General features: G+C 38.2%; 1 protein-coding gene across 1 annotated transcript in view; it reads right to left on the bottom strand.

Moving 5' to 3' along the window:
• CDH6 (cadherin 6) overlaps positions 1-18,400 on the bottom strand; it is a 123,735-nt gene that overhangs the window by 19,499 nt on the left and 85,836 nt on the right. Inside the window, exons 3-6 of the mRNA XM_046672303.1 lie at positions 10,087-10,381; positions 6,082-6,201; positions 3,961-4,128; positions 1,658-1,845 (exon numbers count right to left, since the gene is read on the bottom strand). Coding sequence (XP_046528259.1) covers positions 1,658-1,845; positions 3,961-4,128; positions 6,082-6,201; positions 10,087-10,381 — 771 coding nt within the window. The remainder of the gene's footprint in view (positions 1-1,657; positions 1,846-3,960; positions 4,129-6,081; positions 6,202-10,086; positions 10,382-18,400) is intronic.

Here is an 18,400-nt window from a genome sequence, read left to right on the forward strand (position 1 = left end):
TGGACCATTAAACTCATTAAACCCAAATACCCATCATGGGGATGGGAATCTAGACTTTTTTTTTTTTTTTTTTTTGCTGAGGAAGATTTGCCTGAGCTAACATCTGTGCCAGTCTTCCTCTATTTTGCATGTGGGTCACTGCCAAAGCATGGCAGCCAACAAGTAGTGTAGGCCCATGCCCAGAAACTGAACCCAGGCCACCCAAGTGGAGCACTCTGAACTTAACCATTAGGCCATGGGGCCAGCCCTGGGAATCTATACTTTTAAACACTTCCCCTAGCGAGTCTAATGTGCAGCTAGAATTGAGAAGCATGGGTTTGCATCATGATTCCCTCATCCTCATTCAGATGAAATAGATTAAAAATGTTTTTTTGGTATGAAGTGATAAAATATTCCAAGTGATGGCCTGATAAGGGCATTGGGCTAATTACTTGCCAAAGAAAGTAACGATCATTGTTGTCAGAGGTCTTTAGGGAAAGCATCTCTGTTTCCGGAGACGGAGTGAACCCAAATGCTTATTGCTGACTTTCAGTTTTAGATGATAATATGACAAGGCTCACTAGAAACACAATTAATCAAGATGTTAGTGAATGTGATTTAGTCGGCTAGGCAAAATTTCAGTTTGAATCTGATAAGGCACCAAGAAAATTAAAGAGGTTAATGCACACTAATAGGCTTCCTAATTATGTTATAGGATAAAACATTGGTCTGAGTGTCACTTAAACATGTTTTATTATGTTTGCAGATATTAAGACATGTAATCTGAAGCTTAAGAGGAAAAAATTTTCTTGCTCTTTATGTCCACCTCTGCTTATATTTACCAGCAGATAGAAGAGTGTGGCAAAGGAGAGAGAAGATATGACACCATACATGATAAAAGTGAAATCATTAAAAAAGTAACCAAGGTTAATATTACTTTTCACTTTGAAGCACATAGTTTATTGGTTTTACATTTTTTGCCACACTTTTGTATACTGCTCCAGGGTGCTGGAGAATTTTGGGGGGTAAATAGTGAATAACTACATAGGGGAAAAATAGGAATTCAGTATATAAAAAATTTATTGTGTTCTGAAAAGTAACTAAAAAGCTTGCAGGAAATTTGTGTCACTTAGTTTATTTTTGTGGTCTTTCTATCTCCTCTCTCTCTAATTCAGGTCATCTTTATCACTGCTGTATTGCTATTTTCCTTCAAAGCATGAGTCAGAATTTGTAGTTATATGCGTTTGTTTACTGACTTCCTTGTCTCTTTTCTCCCCACATTGGAAGTTCCCTGAGAGCAGAGATCTTGGTGTTGAACGCACTGTTTTACAGCCAGCATCTAACACAGCGTCTGGCACTGTTTTTTAATTTATTGTTCATTTATGTTATTTACTTATGTACTTTTTTGTATATCAGTTGTTTGTATTATTTATTTACTTAGGAGGTTCTCAATGAAAGTTTATTGAAAGTATGGAATTGATGAATGCATCAGATTATTGAGGACCCCTAAAAGGCAACCAAAGAAATCTGAATGTAATTATACTTGGTGTTTAAAAGAAATAATTAGTAAAATAAGAATCTAGAGGAACGTTCATGTGAGATGTAACTGCCCCCAGATACTTGGGGATCAGAGAAAAGTAAATGCATCCATTTGTATGATATTAATAAATGGCATTACCTTTTTGACAGTTATAATCCCTTCCTGGGTTTCCTGGTCGGTGATGACATCAAACATGTCCAGCCCCTCTCCCTCTGTGATGCTGTACTCAATTGCAGCGTTTTCTCCCACGTCGGCGTCGCTGGCTTTGATCCTGCCAATTGGTGTACCCGGTGGAGAAGATTCAGGGGTTTTAAACTGGTAGGTACCTGTTAATCACCAGACAGAGATAAGTCAGACACAGGCTAAGTATATGCCATCATAATAAAAACAAAACCTATTTTCTAACAGTTCTTTCAGACATTACCACAGATGCCAGCAGATTTGTGCTTTCTTCAAAGTAATTAATGGCACCCTATTCTCCTTACATCTTGACTTTCATTACTGTTAAGAATATTTCTTCTATTTCATGACCTGTCTCTTTGCAAATGGAGAACACTTTTCTTGTCCTGGAAATAGGCTTCCAAGTTTATAGTGTGACTGAGAGACCGAACTGTTAGAGGAGGGCGCAGATTTCCAAGCCCCCTGCTAATGTAATCTAGCCGAAAGAACAGAAAAAGAATGTAACCTGAACTGTGACTTCATGCCAATGGCTAGATATTCTTTAAAAGAGTTCTTTCTGTCATTGCTAATGATAACTGAAGGTGAAAATGAATTACAGCAATTTGGAGAAAGTATCTAAGCAGACATTCTTTCACTGGTACGTGGAGCTGGTCTGGTTGCAGTGAGGAATATAGATAAATACATTGAGAAAGAAAGCTCTTAATTTTTCTTCTGACTGATTTTTCTTTAGAATTTTGTTACAGTATTTTTCTATGTATAGATGTCTTTCATTCTTGCATTTATATTACTAATTGAAAACCTATATTTCATACATAGATACTTTTCTTATGTGCCTGTGTCACAAAATTAGCTTAAGGAAACTACATGTGAGTTTCAACTTAGATCTGCCAGGCCAGCGTGGACTTAGGACCAAAAGATAAAATAATAAACACAAAACTTATTCTACTCTCATCCGTTACATTTTGCCAACCACTCATGCAAATTGTTTTGGAAAAAATTCAGACTACAACACCACTAAAATATAGTTGTTCAATAATCCTAACCCACTAAATATTGGGTTCATCCTTGGTAAAATGATAAAAGAGGCCAAGTTTTTCTCTAGAGGTAGTCTCCCCTCTCTTGCCTTGATATGTTATTCAGTAAAGATCACAGGCTATCCGCGGAGAGGGCAGTGAGGTATGGTCCCCCTTCTATCAGGGTGCGAGTGAATTCAATGTCATCCCCATATTGAAAAGGACGTTTTTGGGCAAAGTCTTGGTGGTGGTCCTGATCTTTTCATTTCATGCTTCTGTGGGGGAAATTTTTGGGGTTCAAAAACCCTTTCTTCTACCCTTTAAATCAGAAATTAGTTAGCTGTTCTGTTAATGTTTTGCATTTAGCTAACTGTGATTAAATATTTGAAAAAAGTAAAGAAAATAAAACTCTTTCCTATTGACCCATGTGTATCTCCATTATGAAAGAAGCCCATAGTAGCTGACCAGCTTTAGAAAAAGGCCATGACTGAGTAAGTGGGTTTTCTATTTAATGATGGGCAGTTATTCTCTCCTGGAAGACAGAATTGAGTATTCTTAGGATCATGGTCAGAAAAGAATTTTGTTCCTGGAAGAAAAATTACATTAAAACCGGTAGCCTCTTGAGGTGCTCTGTGAAATGGTCTAGGGTGCAGCTCAATACAAAATGGGCCTTTAAGAACGTTGTTTTTCCTTCTTCTTCCTTCCTATCCAATCATGAGAGTTAATGATTTTAGAGATATCTTTTGGTATCTCAATTAACTGTAATGTAGAAAACTATTTACGATTACAAATGGATTAAGTACGTGGTTATTTCCACAGTTGTATTTTTAGAAACATTAAAATGATAAATCCTCCCCTTACAAAGCTTCGTGAGGATTTAAAAGCGATTACATGCCTGATTAAATTCACAAAACTAAAGTCAAATTGTTCCTAACAAATAGCAGCATGCCTCATACGTATGTTCTGCACAAGCAAATTTATGTCTGGGGTAGTATTTTTAATAAGGAAAAATAAAACAATGATGTTGTCCTTATAACAACAGTCATATCAGACATTGCTCAGCTAATTACCAATACAGGAACATAAATGTTCACATCTACTGAGCATAAGCATTGTCAACTCATTTTTAATAAAGTGCTGGTTATTATAAGTGCACTAATTTTGACGATAATGGAAAATAAATGTTGTTCTTAAAGTTAGGGTTTTACGAAAGCACACTGCAGAAACCATTCAATCAAATGTTCCTACTCTGGGGAAACCGGGGAGGATTGTCGTTGACGTCAGTCAGAGTGATGTTCACTGTGGTGGTCCCAGACAATCCCCCCATCTGGCCGCCCATGTCCTTGGCTTGAATCACCACTTGGTACTGCTCCCTGTTTTCTCGATCCATGTTGAGCAAAGCTGTCTTGATGATACCTATGGATATGAAATTCAGAATGCAAAGCGAGGCATTAAAAATACTTTATGGAATCATTTATTTATGCAAACATAGATTGTCACCCACAGTATGCAATGTCATTTTTATGTACAGCCTTTATACTGAAGGAAATTACAACCATGGTGGGGAGATAGAAACATTGAAAAAAACACCTATAATACAAGGAGAATGAGAATAAGTACAAGTCAAATCCTGCGATAGTACAGACTGTAAGTAGTACAAATATTACGTGTTTTAAGATGACACAGCAAAATATAACTTGGCATGTGGTACAATGCTAAACTACTTTAGCTGCTTGATAAAAGACATTTAGGTATATTATGAGGAAATTGTGAAGAAAGCCATATGCTTGAACTGACTCTTGAGTTTCACTTTACTGAATTGGCTAATTGCTCAGCAAATATACCAACCATAACGAATGTTCTGAGGATTTTTAAACCACAAAACTATGATCTTAAGAAAACACAGCATCAGTTCTCTCGTAATTGTCGTCTTATATGATCCTAGAGAATTTAAGTTTTCCTAAAGCTGATGTGAACATTAGTTGAACTGGTCCAGCAGTGACCAACGCTCTTAGCTTAAATTTATCTCTATTGTTAGGTAGTTATAAAAGAATCAGTTGACAGAACTTCTAAAAGTTTGCCTAATCTCTATGTAGGGTTTATGCTTAAATTAAAAACATGCCTTCAAAAATCACTGGAGAAGGCTTTAGAACCTTCTCTGGTAGCACATTCAGTGCTTAACAACTAATGAAGCTGAATCTTTTTTTAAATTTTTAACAAGAAGACCTCAGACAACAGGTCATTTTTATTCCTCTAGCCCTGGCTTCAGTGAAAGTGCAGCTGCTTTCTGTTCTCCAAATACCAGTACTTCTCTGTTTAAACACAGGAGACCACCTTAGCCTTTTGTCCTTTAAGTTGAATAATTCTAATTTTCTATCCTCATTGTTTTTCAACTTAACATTTTCTTTCCCCTTGAGATTCTTTCTAAGTTCATTGCACCTCTTAATACACTGATTTCCAACTGGATGTAGTAACCTAGAAAGGTGTGGATTTCTACTAACAACAATGGATGCTTGAAAAATGTATAAAAGGAACTAAACTATTATGATAGCAAAAATACATGCAGAATTAACTAGATGGTACATACAATATTTACTAAAAAATGACTCATCATAAGATAGTATGATAGTTTGTGGAGAAAGTGTAGAAAAATGATATGTTGAAAAAGGATTCTATTAAGGCAATCCGCTTTATTAGGGCTGTATCAGTTAGTTAGGCTAGACAATAAAGTGGTAACAAACAGGGCAAACTAAACACAACTAAAGTTTATTTATTGCTCATGCTCTGAGCAGGCCAGCAGGAAGCCATGCTCTTGATAACACCCAGATTTCCAGGCTGGAGATGCATGTCAACAGTGGTTTCCGTCTATGATCACTGCGGCACAGAGGAAGAGAACGCGGTGGCTTGTGCACCAGGTCTAAAAGTTGTGCCTGGAAGTGACTCATATCCCTGCTGCATTTTATTGGCCCAAATAAATCATATGGCTACATCTAGCTTCAGAGCAGGATAGAGAGATGCAATCCTACCAAATAACTAAAAAAAGAATTGGAATATTTGTAAAAAACCCTAATGGCTATTAGAAGAAATTGATCTTTTAGCTTCATCCAAAACTGGAAGAAAAAATAAAGCAATGTATAATTTTTCTGAATCTACCCTAAATAAACATGGTGGGTGAAAGACCCACTGTCAGATTTCTTAATTAAAATGATCTGGATGTCATATTTACAAATATATCACTGGTGTTTGGCAGACAAATCTAGGAAAATTCAATCACACTGATTGTTTTCATTAAAAAAAATATGCTAGCGCAGCTGAGCATGTCAGTTAAAATTACAGATTGTAAATAGAAGACCAAAAAGGAATTCTAACCTGTTTCTGATTCAACTGAAAAATAGGGCTGCCCCTGTAGAATACTATAGACAACTTTTGCACTATTTCCATATGTTGGATCATCAGCATCAGTTGCAGTCACTTGAACAACAAATGTGCCTGTAATGACAGAAACATGAATTGGAAATAAATTAAGGGTCTATTACGTTATGGATCCTTGATATACACACACGAAGAAAAAGCAAGATCTTATTTTCTACAAAACTATCATAGCAAGGAAGTGGAGGACCTCAGTAGGACACTAGGTTATAAAGCCTTGGATTTCTCACTCTGAAGGAATGTGATCAACATTTATAAACAATGTAAGGATTAGGTTAAAGAGAAGCATGGGAATGACCATGACTTTGAGTAGAACTGATTCCAACCCATCTCCAAGGGCGGGATTTGATTGGCTTCTTGCTACAGTGATTCTTTCAAGTTATCTAGGCCTGAGTCAATCGGCATCTTGCATTACTTTGTCCACAGGGATAAGTTAGGGGTTGCCCAATCAGGGGGCCACTCTAGATTTTGATGAAAATTCCGTGTCATAGGTACTCTTTCTCCTGGACTGTAATGTGCTGATGTGGAGCTTGCCAATGCAGCAGCTATTTTGTGACCTCAAGAGATGCTAGCCTGAGGACAAAGCTGAATAGGATAGAAAATTAAAGAGAAATAGCTACAACCCAAATCAAACCATGTCCAAAGCACACTTTACTTCTAAACTTAAGTAACATGACCAATAAATACTTTTATGGTTTAAACGAGTTTGAGTTGGGTTTTCTGTCACTTGCAAATAAAAGTATCCTGAATGATAAATCTATGTGATTATTTGAAGATTCTGAAATGTTTTGAACCTTTAAAAGAGTAATTTTGGATTGAATAATAATTGACTGAACAGCAGAGCATACATATCTGAAATCTGTAATTATAAAAGATGATTTTAATTAAATGCACAAAGAAGTCTATGACATTTTAGATCAGCGTTCTTATTTTAGGGACCACAGTTGCCTAACATCCTTCAAAGTATCTCTAACCCCCATGAAATTGCATGCAAATTTTTATGTGCAGGCCTACATGGATATTTCACTGAAGAGAAGTTCCTTAGATTTTATCTGATTCTCAAAGGGGTCTGTGACTTTCAAAAAGGGTAAGACCCACTGATGAAGATCATTTTATGGCCAACTTTTGCTATTCATATCAGATAAATGGTGAGCACACTGCTGGAGTTCTCCTGTCCAGGAAAAGGGAAGGTAAATTACATTTAGGGAATATGAGAATTTTTACATTACTTTTGTAATATCTAACCAATTCCATTCATTGAACAAATATATTGTACTGCGTTGGGGTTGGATGTTCTGGATATAGCATGTTGATGCGTAGGATAGAGCACCCAGCCTTGTAATTTGGCAAGCGAGGTGGGCAGAATGAGAGCATCATAGATTTTAGAGCGAGAGCTAATAGTAGAAGTCAACAAACACCCTCATTCTTGTTTGACATGAATACGAATTTGACTGCTTTTAGAATATGATTATTTGGACGTTTTGAGTGCCTGTTAGTTGCAAGATATTGTTCTGGGGACTCTGCACTTGTTCTCTCATTTCATCCTCATGCTAAACCCTAAGAGTTGACATTTATTATTTATTTTTTATAGATATGGAACTGGAGGATCAGAGAAATCAAGTCATTTACCCAAGGCCACATTATTGCTTATTAATAGAGATAGTTTCAAACTCAGTCTGTTTGACACCAAAGTCCATTTATTGCACCCTCCTGTTGTCCCACTACCTTTGTGTAATTTCTTTAAGATGCCTTTATATGTCAGAATAATGACACGTTAATTTACGATAAAGATGAACGTGAACACAGCTGTGCCTATGTGCAAATCAGAAAAAGGCTTCCCCTTCTCAAGACATATTCCTGCCAGGTATCCCCAGATATTTGTAATGTATATTTAATTCTGTGATGACTTCAAGAGGGAACGACAGCCCCATAGTTGTGCCGTGACAACGTGCACATGGGGTTATGGTTGCCCTGGGTGGGGCTGATGACGAGACAATCCTTCCTTAATTCTTCCTGAATTCACCACCTAGAGGAAAAACATTTTTTCCTAACAAATCTTCCTCTTAAAAGAATTCTAATCCCCCTCCTTGCTTTGGTGATGGTTTGTGATTTTTCTAACAAAAAAAAAGTGACTTCAAGTAACGAGATGAGCAATTTCTTCATGAGAAAAATTTAGATGTTTTACAGCATTTCCATGGATTAGGTATTTTCCAAGTCTTGGAACTGTGAACTAAAAAGGCTCTGATATCTGACTCACAGAATTATAGAAGAGTTTTTATTATGTAATTTAGCCCTTTTGAATTTGACAGAGTGAAAATAAAAATAACCCGTTATACAAGTAGTTTAAAATTTGTCACTGTCTCCCAAGAAGTATTTTAATGTGGCTGAGAGTGATGTTGGCAGAATTCTTTTCTTAATTTAAACTCTGTTTACCTTTTCCCAATCTAAGCAAATTAAATGCATACATATTAACTTCAAAATTCTTAGTAGAATTGTGCACAAAATATTGATTCACCATATTAATGTCATGAAAGTCTCTTAATTTCCACCAGTTAGTAAAAGATATATCCCGTAGATGTCATCTGCCTATTGTTTATGGATTTAAAAAAATATATTTCTTTGAGTCACTTTCCCAAGTATACAGCTACTTAAAGCAATTGTCATTACTCTTTAGTCTGGACTGTAAATTCAGGCTTTTGTTTTCCGTTGGGGAGATTCTAATTCCAATATGGGCTAAGAGAAATAGAACAGGCTGCGATCTTTCAGCCCAGGAAATAGAGTGGGGATTTAGAGCAGGAGAGGAAGTAGATGAGATGGTCTCCCTTTCTTCCTCCCACCCTCACCCTGCCACTTTTCGTAACCTCACCATTACAGGAAATGCTGTTTTCTTAAAAATAACGATAAAATGAGACTAGAGCAATATGAGGAAACACAAGTGCACTTACAAAAAGGACATATATGATAATCAAAAAGATAAGAAATAACAAGTGTTGGCAAGGATGTGGAGAAAAGGGAACCCTTGTGCACTGTTGATGGGAATATAAGCTGGTGGAGCTGCTAGGGTAAACAGTATGGAGTTTCCTCAAAAAATTAAAAATAGAACTACCATATGATCCATTGATCCCATTTCTGGGTATTTATCCAAAAACATGAAAACATATATGCACCCCTATGTTCACTGCGGCATTATTTACAATAGCCAAAATATGGAAACAACCTAAGTGTCTGTCAATGGATGAATGGATAACAAAAATGTGGTGTATATGTATACAATGGAATATTATTCATCCATAAAAAAGAATGAAATCTTGCCATTTGTGACAACAAGGATGGACCTTGAGGGCATTATGCTAACAGAAATAAGTCAGACTGAGAAAGACAAACACTGTATGATCTCACTCATATGTGGAATCTAAAAAAACAAATACAAAAAGCCAAGCTCAACAATGCAGAGAACAGACTGGTGGTTGCCAGAGGTGGTGAGTAGCGGGGTGGGCGAAATGAGTGAAGGGAGTCAAAAGGTACAAACATCCAGTTATAAAATAAATAAGTCGTAGGGGTGTAATGTATCACATGGCGAGTATAGTTAACAATACTGTATTGCATATTTGAAAGTTGCTAGGAGAGTAAATCTTAGAAGTGCTCATCATAAGAAAAGAAATTCTGTAATTATGTATGGTGACAGATGTTAACTAGACTTATTGTGGTGATCATTTTGCAATATATACAAATATTGAATCATTATGTTGTACACCTGAAGCTAATATGACGTATGTCAATTATACCTCAATAAAAAAAAAAGGACATATATGGACTGTTTGAAATATGACACTTTTTGAATTTAGCATCCAAACTCATTCAGGTCAGTAAATTTTACACATAGGATGCTTTGTTTAGTTATACTAGAGGAGAAACAATGTATGGCTGAAACCACATCTCACTCACCGACGTCCGACATTTCGGGAACGGTGGCCGTGTAAACCTCCTTGGTAAATATTGGTTCATTGTCGTTGATGTCATGGATCTTGATGATGAACTCAGACTCAGGCTCCACGGGTCTCCCTGTCCTTCTGTTTATAGCTTGAGCTCGAAGGATGTAAACGGGTTTTTCTTCCCTGTCCAGCCTCTTGGTGGCCTGTATGTCCCCTGTGTTTTCATTGATAATGAAGAGATCTCCTGCTCCATCTCCTGAAAGGATATATTTAAGTGATCCATCTCCTCTATCCTGGTCTGAATGTAACTAGTGTAGAAAAACAAAATTAAAGAAAGTAAAAGTCACGCATGTGATCCTAAACTGTTTTTGTCTTTATGATGCATGCTCTGTTGACTTTCACTCAATCCTTTCTAAGAGATGCAAGTTTTTCTTTTACTATTTACTTAAATCCTCAATAGTAAATACCATTCATTAATTAATATGTTTCCTTATAATCACAGAAATTTATAGAACAGGGCTTGGAGAAAAGTTGGTAATGCTTTTTTTTCCCACCCATGACTTGGGGTTAGAATCTTTGTTTTGAAGAAGAGAAAACTAAAGGCCAGAGCAATAGCAAGATGCCCAAGGACATATTAGCCTCGCTGGAATGAAACTATTTTCACTATAGCTTTCAGATTTTCCTTATATACGCTCCTCCTTGCTTTTACGTACACGGACATACTATAGAAGGGATATACTATTGAGAAAAGGATTTTGGTTTCCTGAATCAGAGAGACCTGGGTATATTCTGCCTCTACATTTCCCTATCTTGATGAATTTAGGGAAGCTAATCAATCTCCTTGAGTCTAATATGATGGAGTTTATAATCACTTTTCTGGGACGAGGTGACATTTATTTACTTCTTTATGAAATTCAACTTAAACCATTTGAGAAACATCTTAAGTGTTGTCATGAACAATGCCTTGAAAATTCCTTGTCTAGATAATTTACAAGGTCACCTAGAACAAGAACACTTAACATTCAGATTTTAGGTCAATATAGGCAAGGATCTTCTAAAAAGTGGAACCAGCCTAAAATGGAATTGTCTGCTTATGAAGTAGTGGATCCGCTGCTCCTGAAGGTAATCAAGGAGAGGCTCTGAGAAGATTAACAGTCAATGAAATGGGTCTCGGTAAAGGGTTGAATTAAGTGAACGTGAAGATACTACTGAAGTGGGAGATGATGATCCGAACTTGGGAAAGCAGGCCAGGTTACCTTCCCAAAGTTGATTTCCACAGTGTGGACTTCCTGTTGTTTCCTTTGATCCCCCTTTCCCATCTTAGCAGGGTATCTCATAGGTCTTCAGACAGTCTAACCTTATTCACAAGTTTTCAAAAAAGTGCCTTTTATTGAGGAGAACTATTTTTAACCCCTAGTAATAAGTGTCAGCTACATACAGACAAGTTAGTTTTCCTGGGAAGGCTGCTCATCTTTACCTGATTTCAATTCCATCTAAATGGAGTAATGTGGGCCATGTTACAACAGTAACAGCAACAACAGTGACAGGTAAACCAGTTCTGTGTCCTCTTGATTAACACTGCATGAAATGCTCAGGGTAGCATCTACAAACACACTTGAAGATAGAATCTCAGGGCAAAAAGGGACTTTTAAAATCAACTAACCAGTCTTTCTTAAGAGTGTATCCCATGGAACATCACGTATACAAAATGATATTCCTGAGGAGAAAGAGTTCTGGGGCCCAATACATTTGGGAAGTACTTCAGATTCTGCCTCTTTCTTGGAGCTGCTCAGTGGCCATTAACATGTTAAAGGCTGTGTGCGTGCCTACAGTTCAAAACTGTACATGACTTTATTTCATCTAGCTTTCCTGAACTTTCTTGTATAAAGAATCCTTGTCGGGTGTGACCCATGTGGATATCCTCCATTATAGTTCTCCATTTCCACTGTGGGAAATGTGAGCTAATTGCATCTATCATTGTAGAGTCAAGACAACTGAGGCTCCAGCTTACATAGTGTTTCCAAAATCACACAGCGCATGTGAAACAGTCAGAATACTTTGCACTTGAGCCCAAGAAGAGGGCTGACGGATTATTTGGTGCGACCTCCACATTTTTAGAGATAGGGAAACTGTGTCCAATGCCACACAGCTAATGCCACTTAATAGCAGAGTTTGAGGAAGAGAATGTTATTCATACAATTAGTAGCCTTGAAAGCAATTTGGCAGAAATTATGGAAGATAAATGAGAACGGGGAGGAAATTGCTTAGAAGTGAGACAAATGCAATAAGCAATGTAAAACAAGGGCTCTCCCTGATTTGTGTAACGTGATAGGCTAAGGAAATGTTGAAACCATGATTACACAGAAAGAGCCACTGGGGAAAGTTTAACTCTCCATCGTCAAGTTCTAATGACTGAAGAGTGCTTTTAAAAAGCTATTTCATTAAGTCATGAGTAACGAAACCAACGTCACTGCCCATCGGATCGGCTCCAAGGCAGCCATGGTTAGCAGCCTGTCACAGTGCATGAGGCACTGTGCCTGGAGTCCCAAGAATGGGCTGTGCTCATTCTATCTCACTCACCAAATAGAAGACTGTAGCTGAGTCAACTAACCTCCCTGCACTGGGATCCTTATCAGTAAAATGAGGATAATAGAGCTCCAGGACAAGGCTGTCAGAAAAATCTAATTAGGGACTATAGACAAATACTACATTAATTGCTACCTAAATGTGATAAAAGCACGATATGTGTTTTATAAATTATAAAGCATCTTCCAAATTTAAGATATTTGTTACTATTATTAGCCTTTGGTTCATTATAAGCCATAGCGTGGCTAACAAGTGGTGTAGGTCTGTGCCCGGGATCTGAACCCACAAATCAGGGCCATGGTAGTAGAACACACCGGACTTAACCACTATGTTCCCAGGGCCAGTCCCCTTGTTTTGCTCTTATTTTGACTTTGAGAACTTTGTTTGGAGGACTTTGAAAGCCCAATTTTACAAACACACAGTATCTCTAAGGTAAAATCTGTTATCAAAAGCCAGTATTCTTCTCCCGTGTGGCAACTGCTGTCTTTCCACGTAATTTATTATATTTTGCATTCCACTAGATTAGACTCCCCTCGGCCGGTACTTTCATCATTTTCAATATGTAATTGTTGCACACTTAGTAGGTGAATACCACATCTGGTCACAAGATTTATTCAGGTAAAAGTAATCAGAAACTTATTTTTGGCTGTCAGGAGAGACCATTTCAATGACTTATAGAACAAACACCCAAGACGATATAAAAGGGCAGCGCGGATGCCACCTAAGAGCGCCAACAGGGATTGCTCTGCAGATCCCAATCTGATTTATCAATATTTGAACACTAGTGGGAAAATGCATCTCTTCACTCAGGCATTGTCTGATAATAAAACAATTTAACCTCATCCCTCTGGAAGTGCAGTGTCTGTGCTGATGGAGTGCACAGAGCAGAACCCTCCAGAAGCCTTTGTGTGACATTCATTCCCCACTCTCCTCCCCTTCCGTTGAATTCCCCTGGGGCCAGTTCTTTTCTCTTTCCTTGGGGAAAAGAGGAAACAGAAGACATCAGTGCTGGGGAAAGCACTGGTGACAACCAGACATTAGGGGTTTATTGAGCACTTAGATTTTAATTGGATTTTTTCTTTTGTGATGTCATTCATCATGGCCACTGTAAAAGACAGACGTTAAACAACAACAAATAAAAGGTTGTAGGCTGCCCGAGGCATGTTTTTACTAATTTCAGTTTAATGTGGCTGTTCCATTAAGTTTAATCATCTGGTTCTCTTTTAACGATTCACCATCAAGTAAAAATTATCCGCTTCCCTCAGAAAGTCACATGTCATCTGGGGCTGGCAGGACTTTTTACCACTGTACCTGAGCATTTTGTTCCAGAAGGAGCCCTTGGTCTTTGTTTTTCTGTTGATTGATTACTTTTTTTTAAATTCTGCCCCTTGACAAATACATACAAGGATTTGGGGTTGTAGACATTGTCCCGTGGAGGGTGTCACCAAAGCAGGGTCAGCATCTTTTTATGCCAACTCCCAACTTGATCTTGACTCAAATTCAAAGGTGTAACACTAATCATACAGGTTTTTAGTAGTTTATGAAGCGAGCTGGTGCTGTCCCATTCCTCCCATGACATATGTGTCACTGCGTCACATGGAGGTCAGTAACCAAACTGAATCTTCTAAGTGCATGCGTGGTTGAGACAGAAAACAGAATCTAAACAAAAGCTTACCTATGTGGTACATGGGGAAGTACCTACAACAGCCTGAAGGGGCTTAAGGAAGGAATTACGTGATTTTTTGCTGAAATAAAAAATTGGATTATGACTGGCATGCTTGCAGAATATAGTGCAAATGTAATCTGGCCCTTTAAGAAATGTAATGATTTCCAATCTGAGATGTCATAGGACAATTAGAGAACAGCTGTGGTGAAAAGATGTTGTCTATCCAGGTAGAGAAACTGGGGTTACAGCAGAAAGAACACCTTTGTGCCAAATAGATTGAGTATTATTTTATTTTTTTTTTGAGGAAGATCAGCCCTAAGCTAACTACCGCCAATCCTCCTCTTTTTGCTGAGGAAGACTGGCCCTGAGCTAACATCCGTGCCCATCTTCCTCTACTTTATATGTGGTACGCCTACGACAGCATGGCTTTTGCCAAGCGGTGCCATGTCCGCACCCGGGATCTGAACTGGCGAACCCCCGGCCACCGAGAAGCGGAACGTGCGAACTTAACTGCTGCACCACCCGGCCGGCCCTGAATATTATTTTAAATTAGGAAAGTAAATCTACGATCAAGTTAGGACAAATTAAGGCTTAACTGAATTCAATATATATATGTATATATAGATGTATGTATGTCTACATACGTCTCTCTACACAATGCACGTCCACATGATGCTGATAAGTATACTTAGCGTTGTGAAGGGTGTGAAGAGCTTGCTGGTAGAGTTTATGTCAGGAAGACATTCAACCTTGCTTGTACATGGGAGGGATTAAGAATAGATTCTGTTTTAGAGAACATAGGTTTGGGTGAATAAAAATATCTTTTAATAAAATTTTATATTACATATTTTAATATGCTGTATTTGCATGTTAATGATTTAGTATGAGTTAACTAATTTATAGCTGATGATTATTTTACAAATTAAAGTGCTGATGGCAGCATATTGTTTGTCGCAGGCTGCTGGAACTAGTGAGACACACAAATTCTCAGGCCCCATCTACCTCCAGAATCAGAAACTCAAGGGGTGAGTGATGCCCAGCCATCTGTGTTTGAAGAAGCCCTCCAGGTAATTCTGATGCATGCTCGAGTTTGAGAACCACTGTCTTACCTAGTACACTCATAATGGTTACAAGCATGGTCTTGGGCAGGGAAAGAAATGGGTATAAATTCATGCTCTGTACTAGTCGTATAACCTTGGGGAACTTAGTTAATTTCTCCAAGACTTAGTTTCCTCATCTACATGATAACAATAACAGTGATACTTAATTTACAGGTAGGTTGTTCTGAAAATTAATAAAATAATGTATGTAAAATGCTTAACAGAAGGCCTGGCTTAGAGATATGCTTCAATAAACTGTTCGTGCATCATAAACAGGAAGTATTCAGAAGGTGGAAAGATTTGGGTCTGAATTGTGACTTTCCTATTAATCAATTAAATTAATGAAATTGTCTTAGCTTTTATTTTGTCATTTATAAGATAGAACTCAGAATAATTAATCTGTCTTGCCAGGTACTCCTCCTCTACTTGTCCCTTAAATGTTGGTATCCTTTCGGCCTATGTTTCAGGTCCTTGTTTTTCCTCATTTCACACACTCTCCCCAGATGAGATTATCTATCTATTTTCATGGATTCAACTAATATTAATGTGCCATTAGTGTCCAAATCTCTATATAACCCCAGGACAGACCATTTTTTGAGATCCAGAGCCAAGGATACAATTGATTCTCAGGCAAGTCTCTTAGACAAATTACCCTTGGTACTTCCCAGTTGAGCTCACTACCTTCTCTCCAAAATCTGCTCCTTCTCTTGTATGTTCCATCTCTGTAAAGGTGACCAGAGTCATCCTACCCCCTCCCCTCTGCCTCCATCCTCACATCATTAAGCCACCAACTCCTGCCGATTCTATCTCTTACCCATATCTTAACTTACCTACTTGTCTCCATTTCCACTGGTGCCACTCTGGTCCAGCCACCACCATTTCTCATTAGTCTATTGCAGTGAGGCCCTCCTAACACACACGCAGTCTTGCTTCCTTCAATCTATTTTCCTTTTTGTAACTAGACCAACTTGTTTGTAAACAATACCACCAACTCTGAAGATGTCACCTCTGTTCTAATTAAATCCTTCAGTGTTTTCTCTTTACTCTTGGGATAAAGCCCTCCTGCTCACTCCTTAACGTGGCCTCCAAAGTCCCCCACAGTTTCTGCCACTCTCTCCCTCTCTCTTTTTTTTTTCTGTGAGGAAGATTGGCCCTGAGCTAACATCTGTTGCCAATCCTTCCTCTTCTTGCTTGAAGAAGATTGTCATTGAGCTAACATCTGTGCCCACCTTCCTCTATTTTTTTTTTTGGATGTGGGATGCTGCCACAGCATAGCTTGATGAATGGTGCATAAGTCTGCGCCTGAGATCCAAGCCTGCAAACCCCGGGCCACTGAAGCAGAGCATGCCAACTTAACCACTACACCATGGTGCTGGTTCCCTGCTGCTCTCTTTAGCCTCATCAACCACCATTCTCTCCTTGTTTTAGCGTACTTATTGAGGTTTCTTGAAGATACATTAGTCTCATTCATATCTGGGCCTCCTGCATGTGGTCTCCATGGCATAAAGTCCTTCTGAACATCACCTGGTTAATCCAACTCATATACCAGGTCTTCATCATCTTTCTTTTTTTTAAGGAAGATTAGCCCTGAGCTAACATCTGCCACCAATCCTCCTCTTTTTGCTGAGGAAGACTGACGCTGAGCTAACATCTGTGCCCATCTTCCTCTACTTTATATGTGGGATGCCTATCACAGGATAGCTTGCCAAGTGGTGCCATGTCTGCACCCGGGATCTGAACTGGGGAACCCCGGGCTACCGAAGCAGCACGTGCGAACTTAACCGCTGGGCCACCGGGCCGGCCCAGGTATTCATAATCTTTATCTCCTCAGGGAAGCCTTCCCTAAGCTGCTAGTATAAGTTATACTCCCCTGATGTACACAATTTATCCCTCACTTAATCATCAGCACATTCTCTTGTTTCGATGACTTGTTTTACACCTGTTTTCCTGTTTCAATCAGCAAACAGCTAGATTGCAAGTTTCATGAAGGAAGGCACCAAACCTGTCTGGTTCACTTCTGTATTCTCAGCACCCAACATACTGGCACATTATAGATCTTCAGTAATTAATGATCACAAAGAATGAATGAACAAATGTAAAGATAAAATTGGATATAACATCAATAATTAGTGAAAATTCCTGGTGCATAGAAGGCAATCAATAAATCTTAGTGTCCCCCATCCCCTTTCTTGCTTTAGGGTAACTCTCTGTATCAAGAAGATACATTCACAAAGTTGCTGGATAAATGAGCAATTACATAGTCTAATCTGAAGGAAGAATTCAAGTTATTGCCTCAGGTCTAAAAAAAACCTTTTAAAATAACCAATTAAACATCAATACAATAATAAAGCCAACTTGGATTGGATTTGTTGAAAAGAACTGACAAGTTATAAGTATGTTGAGTACGTTGACCATTACAAGTACTGGGTGCTGGGGCAGAAGTCACCTGTTAAGGATAAAGAAGCTTAAAGATGTAACCTAACCATATTTCACGTATCATCCTATTGCAGAAACTAATGGATAATGAATGAAAAACACCCCATTTTATGGACACATTGTTCCGTAATAAAAATAATTTAACTGTCAACGAAGACCATTTTAAAACACTTACTGGCCTGAAGAGCTGCATAATGCAATGTCTAAAAAACATCTAAGACCTGCCTTGTACAAACTTGCAATTTAAGCTTGGAAATATGGACTCACATGTAAAAGATACGAATTAAAGGAGAAATCAGACACTTGAGTACTCTTATTAAGTATTAGAAATAACAAGGTAAGTGAGAAAGTGGAGAACAGCATAGAAGGAAGTGGTAAATTGGACAAAGTGGAGTCAGGGAATGTGTTAGCTCTTGGATGGTTTAGGAAGACTTCTTGGAGAAGTTTAGATCACTGATGGGAGAAAAATGACTTAGCAACCAGTATGAGCAAGTGGCATGGTTTCAAGGCTCAGTGTGATGGAAAATCAGAGGAGGCCT

The sequence above is a fragment of the Equus quagga genome, chromosome 9 (assembly GCF_021613505.1).
Source record: "Equus quagga isolate Etosha38 chromosome 9, UCLA_HA_Equagga_1.0, whole genome shotgun sequence".
Taxonomy (NCBI): domain Eukaryota; kingdom Metazoa; phylum Chordata; class Mammalia; order Perissodactyla; family Equidae; genus Equus; species Equus quagga.